This window comes from Somniosus microcephalus, chromosome 10, assembly GCF_052327205.1.
Source record: "Somniosus microcephalus isolate GS21.2 chromosome 10, FLI_Smic_1.0, whole genome shotgun sequence".
Classification (NCBI taxonomy): domain Eukaryota; kingdom Metazoa; phylum Chordata; class Chondrichthyes; order Squaliformes; family Somniosidae; genus Somniosus; species Somniosus microcephalus.
This window is the reverse complement of record NC_140996.1, coordinates 182,469,939-182,494,169: the sequence shown is the minus strand read 5'-3', so window position 1 is coordinate 182,494,169 and position 24,231 is coordinate 182,469,939. Positions and strand designations below refer to the sequence as shown.

At 48.6% G+C, this 24,231-nt stretch overlaps 1 protein-coding gene across 3 annotated transcripts in view; it reads right to left on the bottom strand.

The window, feature by feature from the left end:
* The window catches only part of LOC147111908 (microtubule-associated tumor suppressor candidate 2-like), a 901,351-nt gene that overhangs the window by 92,185 nt on the left and 784,935 nt on the right, over positions 1 to 24,231 (bottom strand). For all 3 annotated transcript variants that reach the window (XM_085999292.1, XM_085999294.1, XM_085999293.1), the window contains one exon: positions 22,056 to 22,122. In XM_085999292.1, coding sequence (XP_085855418.1) covers positions 22,056 to 22,122 — 67 coding nt within the window. The remainder of the gene's footprint in view (positions 1 to 22,055; positions 22,123 to 24,231) is intronic.

Here is a 24,231-nt window from a genome sequence, read left to right as displayed (position 1 = left end):
GCGCTGAATCCCACCAGTCCTAACTCCCTCGCTGACGCCGTCTCCTCACTCTGAAGCTACTCTTGTGCATTCCTGCTTTCAGCTGGTGACGACCAGGACCCTGAGGCTGCCAGTGACAGCACCTCCAACCAGGAGGAGGAGGAGGAGCAAGCCGGACCTTCGGGGGAACAGTCACGTCCCGCAGGAGAGGAGGAAATGCTCGACACCTCCTCACTGGACGAGTGCCTGGAGGAACTGTCGCAGGGCAATGCAGCTTCTGGGACCAGTGGCGTCCAGCCACCCAGCAGCCGTGCGCGTGGCCCGCGGCCTTCCCCCCAAAGGGGGGAAGGATCAGAGGGGAGTGCTGCTGCTCGGCAAACTCGCCGTCACCAACGCGGCAAGGGTCCCCTAGTTCGGCCCCCTCCTCCCCAGCGGGAGAGTCGCGACTCCAGTCCGGACACCTTCACTTCGGAGGAGGTGCGGAAGCTCGATCAGATGGCCGACGACTCGGACCGGCGCCACACGGAGCTCATGAGCGTGGTGGGGCGCATGCCTGAGGCCATCGAGTCGCTGGCGACCAGTGTGCGCGAGTTCGGGGCAGCAACTGCCGCGACTGGCCGCATGCTAACTGATGCCGTCAAGACCCTGGCGGATGTGATGCGCGCGCACACCAGGACCAGAGGGCCACTCACTGCTGCCACACGCGCTGTCTCAGGCAGGCATCGCCAGGGCAGGCGCCGCGCTGGACCATCCCAGCAAGCCGGCCGTCGGCTGATTGCTGCGGATCCTGCAGTGCGGGCCCGGCCGAGTGCCACCGCGCCACAGCACCAGCCAGCGCATCCCAGACGCCAGCTGGCCCACATTGCACCATCCGTCGCCGCCATTCCCCCTCTGGGGCGTCAAGGGCAAGCGGCTGCAGCTGATGGTGGCCAGGCTCAGGCGCGCCACTCAGGAGACGGCCCCTCGAGGCCCAAACGCCGTGTAGGCCGCCCCCCAGTGGCATCTGGCGGAAGGGCATCTGAGCCTCAGGCGCCTTCCCCCAGCCTCGCAGCAGCCACTGGGCAGAGCTTGCGAAGGAGCAGCAGGCAGGGCAGGGGAGGCAAAATGCTGGCCAAGGTCTCGCCCTCGCGGGCCACTCAGTAGAGGGTGTGGCCAGCTTTCCTTTAATATGGCGGTGGCCATCTTTATTTTGCCCATGGTTGTGCTTTTGGAGGGCTTTTTTTTTGCGTTAGGCCGACGTTGAGGCCCGGTTTCAATAAAGGTGGAGTGGCTCCTCCCCAGTTTGTGGGAGTGAGTCGTTTGTTGGGCTTTTTGTGGGGCCCGTTTATTGTTTTTGGGGATTCATGTGGGAAGGGCTTTTCATTTTTGTTTAATAAAAAATTATCTTTATTCATGCAGTCTCCATGGTTGTTCTTCTTAGTGTTTGTTGGCTTCGCCGGCTGAGGGCTTGCGGAGCGGCTGCATTCATCTTCCCTCATGGCCCCTGGCCATTCCCTGACAGGGGGCTTAGAAGTACCGTGTAATAAGGTGGCGTCGTGCGGCCCTTGGCCCTGGTCGCTCCCTCCTGGGAACGTACTCCTGCTCCTCCTCCTCCTCCTCCTCCTCCTCCTCATGCTCCTCCTGCTCCTCCTCCTGAGGTGCTGGTCCAACGTCAGGTGGCAGTGCCTGAGTCCTGCGGATAGCCAGGTTGTGTAGCATGCAGCAAACCACCACAAATTGGGAGACCCGGTCCGGCGAATACTGGAGAGCTCCTCCGGAGCGATCAAGGCAGCGGAACCGCTGCTTGAGGACCCCAATAGTTAGCTCGATGATGTTGCGGGTGGTTTGATGGCTCTCGTTGTAGGCCTCTTCAGCAGCGGTCCTGGGCGCGCGGAGCGGGGTCATGAGCCAGGTGCACAAAGGATAGCCTTTGTCCCCGAGTAGCCATCCTCTTGGGGGAGGCTGTGCCTGGAACATGTCATGCACAGTACTCTGCCGCAGGATAAAGGCATCGTGGCTGCTGCCTGGGAAGCTGGCATTGACTGCCATGATGCGCTGCTTGTGGTCACAGACCAGCTGCACATTCAGAGAATGGTAGCCCTTCCTGTTGCGATACTGCTCGCCATGCTCCAGAGGGGCCCGCAAAGCCACATGCGTACAGTCAATGGCGCCCTGCACCAAGGGGAATTCCCCGAGTCTGGAAAATCCCAATGCGCGCTGATGCTGGCTCTCCAGGGCCATGGGGAAGGAGATGAATTGGCTTCTCCTTCTGAACAGTGCTTCGGTCACCTGGCGGATGCAGCGATGCGCGCCGTACTGGGAGATGTTTGCTATGTCCCCAGCAGCGTATTGGAAGGAGCCGGTGGCATAGAAGTTCAATGCCACTGTCACCTTCACTTCCACCGACAGAGACGTCCTGCACCTGAGCTTTGGCCGCAGATCTCGGCGAAGCAGGTGGCAGATCTCTGCAATCACCCCCTTCCGGAATCGGAGCCTTTTAACACATCGCGCGGCACTCATGTTTAGGTAGGAGCGCTGCTGGCGGTATAGCCTGACTGGGTAAGGCCTACGTGGCCGACGCCTGTAGCCCCCTCTGCCTCTAGCCAGGGCTGCCCCTCTCACAATACGTCTGCGAGCCCTACGGACATGGAGCTGCAGCTCCGCGTTGGCACCCCATGCAACCCCCATCAAATCCTGGCAAACACTCTAATTTCCAAATGGCCACTTGCAGCGCTGTTGCCTGAGTCCAAAAATACCTGGCTCTTGCTGCTTGAAACCAGTTAGCTATCCTCCTTGTTGTGTCTCCAGAAATGCGTTGCACAAGACTGTTTTCTGAAATAATGGATGGCCTTTATACTGGAGAGGACGTTCCCTTTAATTAGCGCCCCCCGGGGCCCGCGCTGGTTGTGTTGCGTTCCTTTTTCCAAACGCTCCGGCCGCCCGCCGCACAATGGGGCGGTCCGACTGAAGTTTGCAATCGGGGCGGCCAAAGGGCGTTGCACGAGGATGTGACGTCATTTTCTGCGCGCGCATCCGGGCGGGCGCTAAACTTTGCGCCGGCGCTAACGGGCAACTTAATTTGGGGCGGGGCGCAAACTGCGCTGCGCCCGGGCGCTACACGCATAGCGCCCGGAAATCACTTCTCTTAAGGCGCTAACTGCTGACGCAAGCAACTGAAAATCTAGCCCCTGGAGTCCTAATCGACCCAGAGCTGAACTTCAAATTCCAAATGCTTTACATCACATCCTGTCTCCACTCCAACCTCAACCTCTGTTCCACTGAAGCGCCCATGCATTATTTTGTCACCTCTAGCTTTGATTTCTCCAATGTCCTTCTTGCTGGGATCCCATCCTTCATAAACCCCAATTTATCCAAAACTCAGTCGCCCAATTCTGTCCCTCAGTAAGTCCACTCACCCGTCACTGGCTCCCTGTCCTCCAACAGGATAAATTTAAAATCCTCATCCTCTTCTTCAACTCTTCCCACAGACTCATTCCACCCCATATCTACAACGTTCTCCAGCCATACAACTTGTCTAGCACCCTTTGATCTTTTGAGTCTGATCCACTGTGCATCTCTCTCTCCGTTTGCCCCACCATTGGTGGCAGAACCTATATTTGCCAGTCTATTCACCGAGAAAGAGAGACCTGCAAGAGTTGAAGGCAGTGCAAAGAGCCACAAGGTTGATCTTTCGGGGTAATTTTAACCTAACCCACCCAGCCGAGTGTAAAATGTGCGCCCAATCTGATCCTGTCAGTTTCCCACCAGGCAGGTTAGTTTCAAGTGATTAAACTCTCCCCAGAGTCAGGGATCTGAGTTATGAGGAAAGACTGGAGACAACTTGAGTTTTTCAGCCTGTCTAAGAGGAGATCTTATAAAGGTACACAAGGTATTAATTAAATGGTATGGAAAAGGTTAATCAGGAATACTACCTTAGGTTAAAGATTCTGAAGGGGATTGACAGGGTAGATGCTGAGAGGTTGTTTCCCCTGGCTGGAGTGTCTAGAACTAGGGGGCATAATCTCAGGATAAGGGGTAGGCCATTTAAGACTGAGATGAGGAGGAATTTCTTCACTCAGAGGGTTGTGAATCTTTGGAATTCTCTGCCTCAGAGGGCTGTGAATGATGAGTCTTTGAGTATATTCAAGGCTGAGATAAATAGATTTTTGGACTCTAGGGGAATCAAGGGATATGGGGATCGGGCGGGAAAGTGGAGTTGAGGTCGATGATCAGCCATGATCTTATTGAGTGACGGAGCAAGCTCGGGGGGCCGTATGGCCTACTCCTGCACTTATTTCTTATGTTCTTAAACAATGGGAGTCGGACAAGGGGAAATAGGTCCAAACTAGTAAAAGGTAACTTTAGGGCTGATATTAGGAGGTTCTTCATCATGCAGGCTCTTTTGGAATTTTGACACTTCAACTTTGGGTTTCCCGACGTCCAGACACCACACCAGGTAAGTGTGGCGTGTTGTGAGTCTGCTGTAATGTTTCTGCATTGATGACAGCTGCAGAAGTGGTGTGAAGGATCCAATGGTGCACTGGTGAGTTTCAGAGGTAAGAAAATGTTGGGAAATTCATTTTTAATGCATTTAGACTTTTAGAAACATAGAAACATAGAAGATAGGAGCAGGAGTAGGCCATTCGGCCCCTTGAGCCTGTTCCGCCATTTAATGAGATCATGGCTGATCATCCAATACTTGAATGGGCTTCTGGGTAGAGTGGTGACAGTGAAAACCCTCAATCATTTAAGAAACAATTAAATGCAGCAATGGGGGACTGTACGGTTGTTCTGGATGGATGTATTAAAATAGCCTTTCTTATCTGTAAGTATCTTGTGATATATTAATCGTGGCATTTTAAAGGTCTGGATCATTTTCCCTCTCAATCCTTTTTTCTTAAACAAAGCCAACTTTGAGTCCCGCCTCTTAACTTAAATCTCTAAATCATAAAAAAAAAGAATCAGCTTGTTTTCTCTTCTCTGAACACGCTCCTTTGTATCAAAAGGTCTTTTGAAGGTTGGGTGCCCAGAATTGCTCACAACATTCACGATGATCTATACAAGGTTTAAAAAAAACTTTTTTTTTGATAAACCCTCGTTAAAAAAATGACATTGATAATTTTTGGCTAGCCATCAGGAACAAGCAATGTGACTCACAATGATAAAATACATCTCCAAAGCTGTCAGTAGCTGTTACAAAGTATAATAAATGGAAAGCATTCAGTTTGAAATGTATTTTTACTTTCCACATTCAACAATAAAAACAAAGTTAAGTTCAGAGGCGTATTAAGTGAAAAGCACTAGGAGCCTGAAGCTTTCCTTTGATGTAATATCTGGTATTTTTCAAAAACATTAATGTATGCAATGTTACTGTACCAGTGCTTAACACATTTGTGTGACATTCCTTGGTCTGCTATTTTTGGGACCGGCTTATTTTAAATGAATTAGCTTCCCTTTAATACAGTGGGCAGGAAATTTCATCTGAACACATTGTACATCAATATTTGAAATAATGGGGGTAAATTTCAACTTCGGTGGGGGTGGCAAACAACAACAACTTGCATTTATATAGCGCACATGAGGAGATATTAGGACAGGTGACCAAAAGCTTGGTCAAAGAGGTAAACATAGAAACATAGAAACATAGAAGATAGGAGCAGGAGTAGGCCATTCGGCCCCTCGAGCCTGCTCCGCCATTTAATGAGATCATGGCTGATCATACAAATTCAGTACCCTGTCCCTGCTTTCTCCCCATATACCTTGATCCCTTTAGCCTTAAGAAATATATCTAACTCCTTCTTGAATATATTTAATGAATTGGCCTCAACTGCCTTTTGTGGTAGAGAATTCCACAAGTTCACCATTCTCTGGGTGAAGAAATTCTTCCTCATCTCTGTACTAAATGGCTTACCCCTTATCCTTAGACTGTGACCCCTGGTTCTGGACTCCCCTGCCATCGGGAACATCCTTCCTGCATCTAGTCTGTCTAGTCCTGTTAGAATTTTATAAGTTTCAATGAGATCCCCTCTCATTCTTCTAAACTCCAGCGAATATACGCCTAATCGACCCAATCTCTCCTCATACGTCATTCCTGCCATCCCAGTGTAGGTTATAAGGAGCGACTTAAAGGGGGAGAGAGAGGTAAAGAGGCAGAGAGCTTTATGGAGGAAATGCCAGAGATTAAAGCCTTGGCAGCTGAAGGCATGACCGCCAATGGTGGAGCAAAGAAAATCGGGGATGCGCAAGAGACCGGAATTGGAGTGGCACAGCGAACCCAGAGGGTTGCGGGGCTGGAGGAGGTTACAGAGATAGGGAGAGGCGTGGCCATGGAGGGATTTGAAAACAAGGATGAGAATTTAAAAACTGGGAAGTATCGAAAAGACCACCTGTTATATACCCCGTACGGTTTTCCTTTCCATTGTATAATGGGCATCCGTTCTGCTATGTCAGTTTTCCACCTCTGCCAAAATTGAAAATTACCCCCATAATTTCTAGGTTAAAATGTGGTTGTGTTTAATTCAAAACTGTTCTAATAAATAATTAAAGTCAAGATGCTAGTCACCATATTTGATGGAAGTAGACCCAACAATAATGATTTGATTAATCTGAACAATCATCATGTATTTCAGTGATTATATTTTGAGTTTCAGAATGGTTTTCAGCAAAATGCCTAATTACAATTTAAAATGTATGTTTATATTATTTCATGGTGGACTTTGAGATACAGTCTCAGCTAAATGTTTCATGTTTCTGAACCATCATCTATATATATAAACAGATCGTTCTGTCTGTCTATCTGTCTGTCCTTCTGTCTGTCCTTCTGTCTGTCTGTCCTCACGTGTGCGTCTGTCCGGCTATGCGCTCGAAAGTTATAGAGCGTACCTACGCGTGCGTTACGTCGAAAGAAAGCTTACCTTTCCGAAACGGTGGTAAGCGTATTTACGTTTTGGCCGGACGAAAATCGCGCCCGCAGTATCCGAAAAACGTTCAAAATTCCGCTCATTAGCATCTCATTATCCGCTCATTAGCGACAGAGTGACCTCGAGGTTGACCAATCGTACGCCGGGTTCCTGGTGCGTGCGGCCGGGCCCTCCTACAGTCGAGTGACGGGACGATTGACCAATCCTACGCTTTGGTGACCTGACGGTCGACCAATCGGTCGGTGCGTGTGTGGGCGGGCCTTATCGTTCTGAACCGAGGTGAGTCGCCGCCATCTTGATTCCAAACTTTTCCTTTCATTTTCCCGCTTTCTGCGTCTTTAAAAAAAACGTTGCTTTTAAAACACATATTGTTTTTAAAAAAAGTTAATTATTTTCTAAATCTTTTATCTAATCTCATTAATTTTCCTACCTTTCCCCGTTTTTCCAGGTAGGCCTCGAAGCCTCGGCATCTCCTCCGCACCCACGCCCGAGCTAGGCACCTCCCGGCCCCAGTCAACAAGCGGCCCCCGATCGCCGCCATCTTTGTGAAGGCTGGAGGGGCAGGCCTCAGCCGAGCGCCGCTACCTTAGTAAAGGGTGCGCGCGCAGCAGGAGCAGCTGAGAAGCGGCGTCTCTCTGTTCCCCGCTCGGCTCGGGCGGGCGGGGCTGGGCTCTCGGGAGTGCTGATCTCGGGCGGGGCTTGGAGAGCGGGAAGGGTTACCCTGGCAACCGGGCCCGCCGGCCGTCTCTCAGCCACAATCGGCGCTCTTCAAGCCAGCTCGGGAGGGCGGGGCCATGTCAGTGCGTGGGGGGGGCACGGAGCTCCGTGGAGACATCGCCGGCGCTGGGCTCGGGTGCTTTGTGGCCTGCGGACGAACAGCGGCTGCGGACCTCGAGCTGACCGGGGCGCTGGACTCAGCTGGGCCATGTCTTTGCCTCACGGCCAACGGCATCAGGGTGACGGCCGAGGGAACGCGTTCATCCAGGTGCCGAGGCCCGGGCCCCGGGGCGGAAAGAAGGATTGGAGCGGGGGATGAGGGCTCGGGCAGGGGAGAGGGAGAGGGGGGAGGAGAGGGAGGAAGGAGGGAGGAGAGGGAGGAAGGGGGTAGGGAGGTGGTGAGAGGGAGGTGGTGAGAGGGAGGAGGAGGAGGGGGAGAGGGAGGAGAGCAGGGGAGAGAGAGAAGGTGGGGCGAGGGGAGAGGGAGAGGGTGGGGGAGGGGAGAGAGAGGGTGGGGGGAGGGGAGAGAGAGAGGGTGGGGGAGGGGAGAGAGAGAGGGTGGGGAGGGGAGAGAGAGAGGGTGGGGGAGGGGAGAGAGAGGGTGGGGGAGGGGAGAGAGAGAGAGAGGGTGGGGGAGGGGAGAGAGAGAGAGAGGGTGGGGGAGGAGAGAGAGAGAGGGTGGGGGAGGGGAGAGAGAGAGAGGGTGGGGAGGGGAGAGAGAGAGGGTGGGGAGGAGAGAGAGAGGGTGGGGGAGGAGAGAGAGAGGGTGGGGGAGGAGAGAGAGAGAGGGTGGGGGGGAGGAGAGAGAAAGAGGGTGGGGGGAGGAGAGAGAGAGAGGGTGGGGGGAGGAGAGAGAGAGAGGGTGGGGGAGGAGAGAGAGAGGTGGGGGGAGGGGAGCGAGAGGGTGGGGGAGGGGAGCGAGAGGGTGGTGGGAGGGGAGCGAGAGAGGGTGGGGGAGCGAAAGAGGGTGGGGGGAGGGGAGCGAGAGAGGGTGGGGGGAGGGGGAGCGAGAGAGGGTGGGGGAGGGGAGCGAGAGAGGGAGAGAGGGGGGAGGGCAGGGCGGGGGGGAGTGAGGGAGAGAGAGTAAAGCAGGAGAGAGACGGGGAGGGAGAGAGAGAGGGTGAGGGAGGGAGAGCGTGAGGAGAGGGGGAGGGAGAGTAAAGCAGGGAGAGACGGGGGAGGGAGAGAGAGGTGAGGGAGGAAAGAGTGAAGGGTGGGACAGGGAGGGAAAGAGTGAGGGGGTGGGAAAGCTTACCTTCTTCCTTCCTTCGCAGGGGTCCATCGGGCCACCTTCCCCCCCATCACGCTCTCTCTCTTCCCCCCCGTCGCGCTCTCTCTCTTCCCCCCCCGTCGCGCTCTCTCTCTTCCCCCCATCGCGCTCTCTCTCTTCCCCCCCAGTCGCGCTCTCTCTCTTCCCCCCCAGTTGCTCTCTCTCTTCCCCCCATTGCTCTCTCTCTTCCCCCCCCCAGTCGCTCTCTCTCTTCCCCCCCCCCGTCGCTCTCTCTCTTCCCCCCCCCAGTCGTTCTCTCTCTGACCCCCCAGTCGCTCTCTCTCTTCCCCCCCCGTCGCTCTCTCTCTTCCCCCCCCAGTCGCGCTCTCTTCCCCCCCAGTCGCTCTCTCTCTTCCCCCCCAATCGCTCTCTCTCTTCACCCCCAGTTGCTCTCTCGCTTCCCCCCCAGTCGCTCTCTCTCTTCCCCCCCCAGTCGCTCTCTCTCTTCCCCCCCAGTCGCTCTCTCTTCCCCCCCAGTTGCTCTCTCTCTTCCCCCCCCAGTCGCTCTCTCTCTTCCCCCCCAGTCGCTCTCTCTCTTCCCCCCCCAGTCGCTCTCTCTCTTCCCCCCCCAGTCGCTCTCTCTCTTCCCCCCCAGTCGCTCTCTCTCTTCCCCCCCAGTCGCTCTCTCTCTTCCCCCCCAGTCGCTCTCTCTCTTCCCCCCAAGTCGCTCTCTCTCTTCCCCCCCCCAGTCACACTCTCTCTTCCCCCCCCGTCGCTCTCTCTCTTCCCCCCCCAGTCGCTCTCTCTCTTCCCCCCCAGTCGCTCTCTCTCTTCCCCCCCCAGTCGGTCTCTCTCTTCCCCCCCAGTCGCTCTCTCTCTTCCCCCAGTCGCTCTCTCTCTCTCTCCAACAACAACATGCCCTCGAAAAGCCTCGGCACCGCCGGGCACTCCAGCTAGTTAGGAATAAAGTAATAATCACAACCACATCATAAAATTTTGATGTTGCAATATCACTGTAAAATGCGCCTTGCCAGCACAATCCATAGCAATTGAAAAATGAATCTAACTCATTTTTATTAAAATATTCCCATTATTAAAAATTATGATTGGAGTACATAAGAACATAAGAACATAAGAAATAGGAGCAGGAGTAGGCCAATCGGCCCCTCGAGCCTGCTCCGCCATTCATAAAGATCATGGCTGATCTGATCTAACCGCCAATCCACTATCACAGAACCATCTCCTGAATCTAACAGAATTAGACACACGAAATAGGAGCAGGATCAGGCTACACGGCCCCTGGGCCCGCTCCGCTACCACAGGGCCATGACCGATCCGAACCTAGACTCATGTCCAAATTCCTGCCCGCTCCCCGTAACCCTTAATTATAAGAACATAAGAAATAGGAGCAGGAGTAGGCCAATCGGCCTATCATGCTGGGTGAGTAGATACGAAGTATATTACGTTTAATCGGAATAATTATGAGGCACTGAAGCAGAAGAAGGAGTCTTATCAACAGGATCCATTTAAAAAATCATTTGCAAAGAACCATGACTGACATTAACTATGGCCGGAATTTTGCCGGTGCTCAGGGGTCGGGTTTGGAGGCGGGTACATCCGGCAAAATCACAAAGATTGACAGCGGGCAGGAAACTCGCTGTCAACCCGCCTCCAATCAATCTTCCCAAGTGTCGGGTCCCTGATTTGTGCATGGACCCGACACCGAGCAGCGGGAAGAGGATTATAGCCACTTAACTGCCTGTTAACAGGTAGTTAACAGGCAGTTAACAGGCTCTTTTGCAATTTTGACACTTCTACTTTGGATTTCCCAACGTCCGGACACCACACCAGGTAAGTGTGGCGTGTTGTGAGTCTGCTGTAATGTTTCTGCATTGATGACAGCTGCAGAAGTGGTGTGAAGGATCCAATGGTGCACTGGTGAGTTTCAGAGGTAAGAAAATGTTGGGAAATTCATTTTTAATGCATTTAGACTTTTAGAAACATAGAAGATAGGAGCAGGAGTAGGCCATTCAGCCCCTTGAGCCTGTTCCGCCATTTAATGAGATCATGGCTGATCATCCAAATTCAGTATCCTGTCCCTGCTTTCTCCCCATATCCCTTGATCCCTTTAGCCTTAAGAAATATATCTAACTCCTTCTTGAATATATTTAATAAGTTGGCCTCAACTGCCTTCTGTGGTAGAGAATTCCATAGGTTCACCACTCTCTGGGTGAAGAAATTCCTCCTCATCTCAGTCCTAGATGGCTTACCCCTTATCCTTAGGCTGTGACCCCTGGTTCTGGACTCCCCCGCCATCGGGAACAGCCTTCCTGCATCTAATCTGTCTAGTCCTGTTAAAATTTTAGAAGTTTCAATGAGATCCCCTCTCATTCTTCTAAGCTCCAGCGAATATAAGCCGAATTGACCCAATCTCTCTTCATACGTCATTCCTGCCATCCCAGGTATCAGTCTGGTGAATCTTCGCTGCACTCCCTCCATGTCAAGCACATCCTTCCTCAGATAAGGCGACCAAAACTGCACACAATACTCAAGGTGTGGTCTCACTAAGGCCCTGTACAACTGCAGCAAGACATCCTTGCTCCTGTACTCGAATCCTCTCGTTATGAAGGCCAACATACCATTTGCCTTCTTAACCGCCTGCTGCACCTGCATGCTTATCTTCAGCGACTGGTGCACAAGGACACCCAGGTCTCGTTGCACTTCCCCTTATCCCAATTTATTGCCGTTCAGATAATAAATAGCCTTCCTGTTTACCTCGCATTTATCCACATTATACTGCATCTGCCATGCATCTGCCCAATCACCCAACCTGTCCAAATCATACTGGAGTTTCTCGGCATCCTCCTCACAGCACACACGCCCACCCAGCTTTGTGTCGTCTGCAAACTTGGAGATATTACTTCTAGTTCCCTCATCTACATCATTAATATATATTGTGAATAGCTGGGGTCCTAGCACCGATCCCTGCAGTACCCCACTAGTCACTACCTGCCACTCGGAAAAGACCCGTTTATTTCAACTCTTTGCTTCCTGTCTGCCAACCAGTTCTGTATCCAAGTCAGTACCTTACCCCCAATCCCATGTGCTTTAAATTTGCACGCCAATCTCTTATGCGGGACCTTATCAAAAGCCTTCTGAAAGTCCAAATACACTACATCCACTGGTTCTCCCTTATCTATTCTACCAGTTACATCCTCAAAAAATTCCAGTAGATTAGTCAAGTATGATTTACCTTTTGTAAATCCATGTTGACTTTGTCCGATCCTGTCACCTGTCACTGTTTTCCAAGTTCTCTGCTATTACATCTTTTATAATGGACTCTAGCATTTTCCCCACTACCGACGTCAGGCTTACCGGTCTATAATTCCCGTTTTCTCTCTACCACCTTTTTTGAATAGTGGGGTAACATTAGCTACCCTCCAATCCATGGGTACTGTTCCAGAGTCTATCGAATTTTGGAAGATGACCAGCAATGCATCTACTATTTCTAGGGCCACTTCCTTACGTATCCTAGGATGTAGATTATCAGGCCCTGGGGATTTATCGGTCTTCAATCCCATCAATTTCCCCAACACCATTTCCCTACAAATACTGATTTCTTTCAGTTCCTCCCTCTCATTAGACCCTAGGTTCCCCGACATCTCTGGGAGGTTATTTGTGTCCTCCTTTGTGAAGACAGAACCAAAGTATGTATTTAATTGGTCTGTCATTTCTTTGTTCCCCATTATAAATTCCACTGATTCTGACTGCAAGGGACCTACGCTTGACTTCACCAATGTTTTTCTCTTCACATATCTATAAAAGCTTTTACAGTCAGTTTTTATGTTCCCTGAAAGCTTTCTCTCATACTCTATTTTCCCCTTCCTAATTAATCCCTTTGTCCTCCTTTGTTGAATCCTAAACTGCTCCCAATCCTCAGGTTTACTGCTTTTTCTGGTCAATTTATATGTCCTCTCCTTGGATCTTATGCTATCCCTAATTTCCCTTGTTAGCCACGGTTGAGTCACCTTTTTTGTTTTATTTTTATGCCAAACTGGGATGAACAAATTCTGTAGTTCATCCATGCGATCTTTGAATGTTTGCCATTGCCTATCCACCGTCAACCCTTTGAGTGACATTCCCCAATCAATCCTACCCAACTCATGCCTCATACCATCGTAGTTTCCTTTATTTAAATTCAGGTCCCTCGTCTCTGAGTCAACTACTTCACTCTCCATCTTAATGAAGAATTCTATCATATTATGATCATTCCAACCCAAGGGGCCTCGCACAACAAGATTGCTAATTAATCCTTTCTCATTACATAATACCCAGTCTAAGATGGCCTGATCTCTAGTTGGTTCCTCAACATATTGGTCCAGGAAACCATCCCGTATACACTCCAGGAATTCCTCCTCCACAGTATTGTTACTAATTTGGTTAGCCCAATCTATATGTAGATTAAAATCACCCATGATAACTGCTGTGCCCTTATTGCATGCTTCTCTAATTTCCCGTTTAATGCCATCCCCAACCTTCGCATTACTGTTTGGAGGTCTATATACCACTCCCACTAACATTTTCTGCCCCTTGGTATTTCTCAGTTTTACCCATACAGATTCCACATTATCAGAGCTAATATCCTTCCTTACAATTGTGTTAATCTCCTCTTTAACCAGCAATGCTACCCCACCTCATTTTCCTTTTTGCCTATCTTTCCTGAATACTGAATACCCCTGGATGTTGAGTTCCCAGCCTTGGCCACCCTGGAGCCATGCTTCCATAATCCCAATCATATCATATTCGTTTACCTCTATTTGCGCAGCTAATTCATCCACCTTATTAAGAATGTTCCTCCCATTAAGACACAAAGCCTTCAGGCTTGTTTTTTTAACGCTCTTAGACCTTTTAGAATTATTATTTTTCTGTGGCCATGTTTGATTTAAACCCTTGATTTCTCTGACTGCCACCTTTGTTTTTCTCCTTCCTGTCTTTTGCTTCTATCCTTGTTTCCCTTTCCTCTGTCTCCCTGCTCAGGTTCCCAACCCCCTGCCATTTTAGTTTAAACCCTCCCCCGGAGCACTAGCAAACACTCCCCCTAGGACATCGGTCCTGGTCCTGCCCAGGTGTAAGCCGTCCGGTTTGTACTGGTCCCACCTCCCCGAGAACCAGTTCCAATGTCCCAGGAATTTGAATCCCTCCCCCTTGCACCATTCCTCTAGCCACGTATTCATCTGAAATATCCTTCTATTTCTACTCTGACTAGCACGTGGCACTGGTAGCAATTCTGAGATTACTACCTTTGAGGTCCTATTTTTTAATTTACCTCCTAACTCCCTATATTCAGCTTTTAGGACTCATCCCATTTTTTACCTATATTGTTAGTACCTATATGCACCACGACAACTGGCTGTTCACCTTCCCCTTCCAAAATGTTCTGCAGCCGCTCTGAGACATCCTTGACCCTTGCACCAGGGAGGCAACACACCATCCTGGAGTCTTGTTTGCGGCCGCAGAAACACCTATCTATTCCCCTTACAATAGAATCCCCTATTACTCTAGCTCTATCCCTCTTTTTCCTTCCGTCCTGTGCAGCAGAACCACCCCTGGTGGCAGGAAGTTGGCGGCTGCTGCCTTCCTCTGATAAGCCATCCCCCCCAACAGTATCCAAAGTGGTATATATGTTTGAGAGGGGGATGATCACAGGGGACTCCTGCACTACCTGCCTGCGCCTACTACTCTGCCTGGTGGTCACCCATTCCCTTTGTGCCTGTGCAACCTTTACCTGCAGTGTGACCAACTGATTAAATGTGATATCCACGATCTCCTCAGCATTGCGAATGCTCCAGTATGTATCCACTCGCAGCTCCAGCGCCGCAATGCGGTCTGCCAGTAGCTGCAGCTGGATACATTTCCTGCACACATGGTCGTCAGGGACACAGGAAGTGTCCCTGATTTCCCACATAGCGCAGGAGGGGCATACCCGGGGCCGAGCTCTCCTGCCATGACTTACCCTTTAATTAATTTAAATTAAATTAAATCAAATCAATGCCACCAATTACACTATAATTAAATGATATACTCGAGGGCCCTTGTTTACCAACAGACCCGCTACACCACAGAGTGCTTAGAAACTATAAACCACAGAGTTTGAGTTTGGAAAAAAGGAGAAAGAGAGAAATACTCACCAACCAATCACTTACCTGCTTTCTGGTGACGTCACACTTCGATTACTTTTTACTTCTCTCTCTCCCACTCTGAGATTGGTAAGCCTACCTGGTCTGCCGCCGCTTTTAACGTCACTCCGCTGCCGCCGCTTCACACAGGTTCGCCGCTGCTGTGGGGCCTACCTGGTCTGCTGCCGCTTTTAACCTTGCTCTGCCGCCACCGCTTCACCCAGGTCCGCCACTGCTGTGGGGCCTACCTGGTCTGCCGCCGCTTTTAACCTCGCTCCGCTGCCGCCACTTCACCCAGGTCCGCCGTCGCTGTTGGGCCTACCTGGTCTGCCGCCGCTTCACCCTCGTCCGCCGCCGCTGTGGGGCCTACCTGGTCTGCTGCCGCTTTTAACCTCACCCCGCCGCCGCCGCTTCACCCAGGTCCGCCGCCGCTGTGGGGCCTACCTTGTCTGCCGCCGCTTTTAACCTCGCTCCACTGCCGCCGCTTCACCCAGGTCCGCCGCCGCTGTGCAGCCTACCTGGTCTGCTGCCACTTTTAACCTCGCTCCGCTGCCGCCGCTTCACCCACGTCTGCCGCCGCTGTGGGGCCTACCTGGTCTGCCGCCGCTTTTATCCTCGCTCCGCCGCCGCCACTTCACCCAAGTCCACCACCGCTGCGGGGCCTAACTGGCCTGCCGCCAATTTTAAACTGCTCCCAATCTTGAGGTTTGCTGCTTTTTCTGGCCAATTTATATGTCCTCTCCTTGGATCTTATGCTATCCCTAATTTCCCTCGTTAGCCACGGTTGAGTCACCTTTTTTGTTTTATTTTTATGCCAAACAGGGATGAACAAATTCTGTAGTTCATCCATGCGATCTTTAAATGTTTGCCATTGCCTATCCACCATCAACCCTTTAAGTAACGTTCCCCAATCCATCCTAGCCAACTTGCGCCTCATACCATCGTAGTTTCCTTTATTTAAATTCAGGACACTGGTCTCTGAGTCAACTACTTCACTCTCCATCTTAATGAAGAATTCTATCATATTATGATCGCTCCTCCCCAAGGGGCCTCACACAACAACATTGCTAATTAATCCTTTCTCATTACAGAATACCCAGTCTAAGATGGCCTGATCTCTAGTTGGTTCCTTGACATATTGGTCCAGGAAACCATCCCGTATACACTCTAGGAATTCCTCCTCTACAGTACTGCTACTAATTTGGTTAGCCCAATCTATATGTAGATTAAAGTCACCCATGATAACTGCTGTGCCCTTATTGCACACATCTCTAATTTCCCATTTAATGCCATCCCCAACCTCAGCATTACTGTTTGGGGGTCTGTATACAACTCCCACTAACATTTTCTGCCCCTTGGTATTTCTCAGCTCTACCCATACAGATTCCACATCATCAGAGCTAATATCCTTCCTTACAATTGTGTTAATCTCTTTAACCAGCAATGCTACCCCACTTCCTTTTCCTTTTTGCCTGTCCTTCCTGAATATTGAATACCCCTGGATGTTGCATTCCCAGCCTTGGTCATCCTGGAGCCATGTCTCTGTAATTCCAATTATATCATATCCGTTTACATCTATTTGCGCAGCTAATTCATCCACCTTATTATGAATGCTCCTCGCATTAAGACACAAAGCCTTCAGGCTTGTTTTTTTAACACTCTTAGTCCATTTAGAATTATTATTTACTGTAGCCCTGTTTGATTTACACCCTTGATTTCTCTGCCTTCCACTTTTGCTTTTCTCCTTCATGTCTTTTGTTTCTATCCTTGCTTCCCTTTCCTCTGTCTCCCTGCACAGGTTCCCAAGCCCCTGCCATTTTAGTTTAAACCCTCCCCAACAGCACTAGCAAACACTCCCCCGAGGACATCGGTCCTGGTCCCGCCCAGGTGCAAACCATCCAGTTTGTACTGGTCCCACCACCCCCAGAACCAGTTCTAATGTCCCAGGAATTTGAATCCCTCCCCCTTGCACCATTCCTCTAGCCACATATTCATCTGAAATATCCTTCTATTTCTACTCTGACTAGCACGTGGCACTGGTAGCAATCCTGAGATTACAACTTTTGAGGTCCTATTTTTTAATTTACCTCCTAACTCCCTATATTCAGCTTTTAGGATCTTATCCCATTTTTTACCTATATCGTTGGTGCCTATATGCACCACGACAACTGGTTGTTCACCCTCCCCCTCCAGAATGCCCTGCAGCTGCCCTGAGACATCCTTGACTCTTGCACCAGGGAAGCAACATACTATCCTGGAGTCTAGCTTGCGGCCGCAGAAACGCCTATCTATTCCCCTTACAATAGAATCCCCTATCACTATAGCTCTCCCACTCTTTTTCCTCCCGTACTGTGCAGCAGAACCACCCATGGTGCCAAGTTTTGTAGGTAACAAGTTTTGAATTGTATGTGTAATCCTACCTCATTTGGAGAACTTCTCTCACCAGTGACAGATCGCTTCTGTAACCTCACCTGCAGCTGCCATCTGTTCTAGCCTAAGGAGGGAGTCACTGGAGAGCCTGGGTGCAAGAACTCGCCTGTGAACAGTCATTGTCCGTGTTTGCAGCACCTCAATGCTGTCAAACACTGAGAAATGAGCTGTCAAAAAAAATTGTGCGTGGTCCCTTTAAGAAAACCGGCAGATGACGCGTCATCAAATGATGTCATCTGATCGGCTTCTTCTTAATTGGCTGGCAAGCCCGCAGGGCAGGCTTAACAAGACTAATTGATGTAAGATCACGTCCGTGGGCCAGATGAAGTTGGGGGCGGGACTGGAACCCAGAAAGCAGCTGACCCACTCCCAAGCTGCATCGATCGATAAAATTACGGCCATTGTTTTATTATTTTTATGCTTTTAAAAAAAAAAATGGTGATGCTAATCACAATATAAATGGAACTATCTTAAACAAGTTACTTAGACCAGCAGTGTGAGGGAGCTGAAGGAACATCAGTGGCTGCAGTCATTAATCTAAGGGTGCCTCAGATTCAACTATTTAAATTAATTCAGCTCCCTCACAGTTGCAGGGTCAGCAACCCTTCTAACAATGTCATAAACAATTATCATTTAAAGAAAAAGTATTCAACGAATCAACAGTGGAAAACAAAAGCATGTTTGACTTATTCATATTTCTTTGTAGCATAGGGGCCTAGAAATTAGATTGTCCCATGCCTATTTTACAAGCTTCCATTGAGGACACTTCAGATGGCTGTGGTGGGCGATCTCAAGAAGCTCTGGGCCTTGAGGGCCAGGCTGCAGCCTGTAGCACCTCGGTGTGGGCTGGGGAAGTCAGGCCCAGCTGGCTGTGTGCCACTAACGAGGGCATTGGCGGAGAGGAGAGCAATTGCCTATCCCATGGAGCTAGGCCATCATGGAACTGCGTTTCAACACTCCTACTGCTCTGTGAGAGAACAGAGTGCAGGAGTGAGGTGACGTACTGAACGCTCATCAGCACTGGCCCCCAGAGCCAAGATAACAGCCAACTGAGCTTCCATTGGCAGCTATCAGAGCTGTCAGCAGAGGCTCCATCATGGTTAGGGCCACTGTGGTGTTGATGGAGCCAATCACTCTCTCCATGTTGGACAGCATGTGTTCCAAGTTCTGCGTGAAGCCCCGACACAGGTTGGAGCTGGACGCCTCCATGCTCTGCGACATTGTGCGGAAGCTTGCGAGCAGGTTGCCCAGTGCATCTAGCATTTCCTGGTATATGCCCATAGCCTTCTTTGGTTGCCTGGGCCTTGGAGGTCAGCATCTGCGTCCCAGTGCAGTAGAGCTAGTATGAGATCTCACGCTCCGGCGAGCTGGCATCTGTGGTTTCCTACCCCCGCCTTAGCTCCTGCACACTTGTGGCTGGTGATTCACCACGTGAAAGCCCCCTCTTCTAAAATATGCGAGGTGCCAGTCTCTGGGGTCAGACTGAGTGGCAATGCATCTTCAAGAAGACTGGCCTCTTCTTCCTAAAATGGCACAAGAACATCCACATTTTCAGCACCTGAAATGAAAGAGATTGACAAGGGTTAGCTGTTAGTGTGAAGAAAGAGCAGAGAGAGGTGAGTGGCTGGTGATAGGAGCTGCAGTGTGTCACACAGAGGATGTAGGGTGAGATAGAACTAAAGGAAAAAGAGTATAAGTTGTGAATACTTGTGAAGAAACATTACATGAAGTCTCCTCTAGTGATGCTTCTCGCCACAGCCATGACTATCCCCACCTGCCCATGAGAACCAGCATGTGTTCTTCCACAGGGGACAGGATGAGCAGGCGGATTCAGCCTCCTCTGACTCCTGCCTCATGTTGTGTGCGACCTTCTCCTCAAGAAAGAAGGGGCTGTGTTAATTATGTCCTTTTGTGGTGTTTAGAGAATGTGCTTGTCATGGTCAGATTGTTTGTATGTTGTGTAAAAGATGCGATGTGTGGGGAAGTGAGGGTTGCAATAGTGATGACAATAGGAGGATCAGAGTGTGTGAGTAGGAGGGGAAGAAGGTGGAGTGGTGTGGTGCAGTGATAGTAGGAGAGCGAGGCAGGGAGGGGAGTATTGTGAGTAGTGAGGCTGCAGGTCGTGAAGGTGTGAGCAGAGAGTAAGAAAGCTGTGTTCTTACCTTGACAACCCTGGTGAAGTCACTGAACTTTATCTTCCATTGCAGCCATGTCCTGGGAGCTAAGCGCCTGGCATTAACCTCTGCAACCTCTTCCCACTGACAGCGGTGTTGGCTGGAGTGCTTTTTCCCCCCAGGGGGAGCAGAATCTCCACTGTCTGGACCAGGGTCTCTAAAATGGTATTGGAGAAACTTGGGGCCTGATCTGCAGGTTATGCAGCCATTTCTTTCTTCAGAATCATTCCCTGCTGTCTGCAGGCAGAATGCAGTTCCCCTTTAAGAGGTGCTGGTTGTCTTTAAGTGGGGTGAGTGATGCCTAATTTACCACTCTTTCTAACAGGTGCATAGCCAATGAATAGTGCAGGTAGCTGACAGTACCGATTTCACATGAAACAGGCCATGTTTTTTAAGGACCGTGCTGGTGAGATTCTCTTTTTAAATTCCCCCAAAGAAGCTATAGAAGTTTTTTTTTTAATAATGTATTTCCTTTTTTGTAATGCTCTGTTTTTTGCTATTATTTCCCAAGTTCTGTTTAGTGTCTAGAACTATGATAATGGTGTTATATTAGTCTATAGGTGGCATTCTGCAGTGTTTATATAGAGATGAAATTAAATGACATTCAAGATTATGCAAGGGAAAGTACCTGATTATTTGAAGATATTTTTGTCCTTACAATCCTGAATGATATTTCTAATGAATAGTACTAGACAGTTTCCACCATCTGGGAGGATAGGGCAATCCTGACTGTGGTCTTGTCTTACAATCTGCATTAATACTGTTCCATTATCAGCTAATTAGACGTGTTTTTATAACCGTGTCATTCAGTCCCTCCTTCCCCAGCTGTAAACATGATATGGCGCTATATTTAGTGGCTGGGCCTCTCTTAGGGCTGGATTTTGTCAATGGGGACGTGATGGAGGCGGGACTCCCACTTTTTGAGTTGTAGTCCCGCCTCCATCGACTTGTGGCCAACCCACGCTATTTTCCCTTGATTGACCTTGTTAAGCCCGCCCAGCGGGCTCAGCAGGCCGATTAAGGGACACCTGGTTACTGGTGACGTCAGTGATTGACATTTCATCTGTCAAGAGCTTTTGGCAGATGAAAAATCAGCTCTGTGAAGCTGTCAAACACTGACAATCTGTCTTCTAACTTGAGTCCTTCTACTCAGACTCATTTAGAGATCTTTCCAGACCAGAAAGCAGAATGCTGCAGCTTTTGACATTTCAGCGGCCATTCTGCTTTCTGTGCCGGTGAACTGAGGGACTCCCGAGAACTGAAGGAAGGAAGCCTGCAGGAGAAAGTAAAGGTAAGTAAAACTTATTAAAACACTTTACACTTACCTCACACACTTACCTCTGCACACATGCACCCATCACTCACCTGCACAACGGATATCTCGACCCTCCAACCCCTTCAGACCGACGGTCCGCCTCGCTAACTTGGCGTGGTTCGGAGCCGTCGGGAAGCCCACACTTCAGGGCTAAAAATAGGGATTAGGCAAAAACTACCTGTTAACTACCTGTTAACAGGCAGTTAATTGGCACTAATCCCCTTCCCACCTCGGTGAGGCGGCTCCCAGCACAGGTCAGGTCCCCGCCTCCTGGGACATTGGCACGGAGGCGGGTTGGGGGCGGGATGTGTTCCTGCCCCCCGATTCTGCAATTTTCCCACCACTCCCGCCTCCAAACCCGCCTCCACGGGGCTTGGAAATTCGAGCCCTTAGAGTGCAGGTTGTCCTCTCTTTCTAAATTGAAACTGAATATTTAAAGCTAAATGTACTAAATTAAAGTGGTTCACCATGCTTTTATTAGTGTAAACATTTGCTTGGTTCCCAAATTAATCTTGATCTTACAATGATCAGTTTTTAATTCTTCCTCAGTAATACTTTTATTGTTATTTTCTACCAGTACACCTAGATAAATGTGCAACCAATTTAGCTAAGCGCAGTCTATCTCTCATGCCTTTATAATTCAAGGTACACTTATACACATAACTTTCAGATGTTCCAAAGTGTTCATTTTATTCAGTTTATTAAACTCCTGTCTGTACCTCAGCCTAAAGGAATGACGCATCTTATTTGGAAATGACTCACAATGATTCAGAAAGTATGTATTACTACAGTTTAACAATTATTTCAGTTAGGCTGTACTAGCAGCCAAGACCTGAAAGCATCCATTAACATGAAGCAAAGTTGGAACAAAACTGTAGATATTCATTCAACAGTGTAATTAAGCTTATGAGATGCATAAGAAGAGTATGCATAATTTAAAAGGGTGAGAAAACTGCTTGATGACACTCTGGCTATGACTGAACCAAGTTGTGACCTCATCACCATATCAACAGGATGAACTATTGCTGGGACAAAAGCAGCCATCGGACCCATAAAAATATTTCTGTACATTGCTTTTGTAGGAACTATATAGACAAAATACATAGTTAGCAGACAGACAGCAATACTTGTGGTACATTTCATTGTTCAGCTTACCTACTTCCTCCCTGATATGAGCAAGCTCAATGGAGAGTTCTTTCTCTTTGATAAGGGCATTTTCATTCTGCAAATAAGGATAGAAAAATTTAGAATACAAAAAGTAGGGAATTGCAATAGCAGGGTGATTTTAACCCTGCCCACCCGGTGAAATCAATGGAATGAAAATCAGGTGGGTTCTAGAACAGGCGGGCGATCCACTCCGCCGAATTATTGCCCAGGCAATGAAGATGGAAATCTACCCCTATATTACAGTCTATTCTGCATTTCCTGACAAACGGCTGTTCTGAGGTAAGCGTTCACAAGTATAATTAATTACCAACATACTCCCCTGGAGATTTTATTTGACGTATTTTCTACAAAGACCTCAATCTATTCTTCATCACAGTAACTCACTGAGGCCTTCTTATTATCTACTGAACTGAGAAGGTACCTTTTCTGTTACCTCTACATCCAGGATTATCTGTGAGCTGTGAAACATTCAGTAGTTACAGAAGGTTAGTAAATTACAAACGCTGTTCGACAAACTTAACAATAATATCCAAATCAAGTCTAAAACCAACAAAAACAAGCTTGTGTTAACACTGGAAAGCCAGAAATCTGTGAGTGAAAAACTAACTTCAAGAATGAAAAGCTACCACATTGTGATTTTCCCCTCCCATTCAAATCAAAAAATAGCAGTGGTAGAGCAACATTATTAAAATATAGGCTAAAATAGTGAACAAAAAAACCCTTTTTGGGGTTGGCCCCTAATTATACAGTTAGTTCTTTTAGACAGAAAATGGTCAGTTTAAGTTATCACCGTGGACAGAGCTGTGAATTGAACTGCAGCTTTGCGTATGTCCTCTATCTTCAATATTCACAATACAATAATGTTAACTTACAAGGCCATTATAAATAAAACAGGATGTTCCTCCTCATAAAAACACTCTGACAATCATAAAGCCAGCCCTAAATTATTTGAACTCAGGCTGCACCATGACTTTAGTCGCCACCCTGTGCCAGTGGAACAAAAAGAAACAACGGAAGTTAAATTACCCTCTTGTCCAGACAACCAAAGCAGTAATACAGCTTGCAACAGCAATGGCCCATCCTAGCAGGCTTGGTGATTCACAAGTCTCCTTCATTCAGTCGGTCTGCTCACAAGTCCTTTGCTGCAATGATTTTTAGTAAATGCTGCACACTGGCAACAGCTACCCCTACCTGCATGTGGCACTAAAAACTACCTTATTCCTCCTAATATTTCCGGAAACACAGAAAGGGGGAAAAAGATACAGGAAGATTATCAACATCCTGCTCAGGGGGAGGTTACTGTGCCACTGCAAGCAGCGTCAGAGTGAGGCTGATCAATACTCACACAGTAAGGGTATGACACTGATTCCATCACTCTTAAAGCTGACAGCATAACGGCACTCTGGGGTTATGTAAATTTAACGCACAGAAATTTTTTTTAAAATTCCATTTCAAAAAGTATATAAATCCTTGAATTTATGAAGGAAATGATTCCTCGTTATCAGTTATAGCATCGGTATAAATCTACATTCTTGGCAGCTGGTTGAAGCTACTAGCTATCTATTTAAAATAGATCCCTTTAATAAGTCGCTGTTTGTTACACAGCCACTAGCTTTATTGTGGTAATGGGTGGGGTTACAATAATTCAAATCCAGATATGTGCAAGATACCTCTGTTTAGACTGTAAATAAGAACTAAAGTGGTACTGAATAGTACATTAATCAATTCAGATTCGTTCCTTCACTTTGTAGCATTCCTTTTAAGATTATGTACACAGCCTGAGTTTTAAAACAGAAAATGCTGGAAATATACAGCAGACACCATCAGCATCTGAAAAACGAAAAGATAGGTTAATGTTTCGCAGAAATCTTTTGTTATAACTGATCTCTACCTGAAATGGTAGCCTGTTTTTTCTCTTTTCGGATGCTGATGTATTTTCTGTTTATTTCAGGTCTGCAACATTTGCAGCTTTTTCTTTTTATCCCCACCTATGTTGAATCCAGCAACACTAAAACAAATCATTCACTACAATAGGTAAAGAAAGTTAACTTAAAGATACAACAATTTATATAGTTATAAACCTCTTGCATCCATCAGGAAAAAATAATGTGCATTACTAAGAAAGAAAGAGCTTGGCCTAGAAATTCACTTTGGGGCGGCCAGC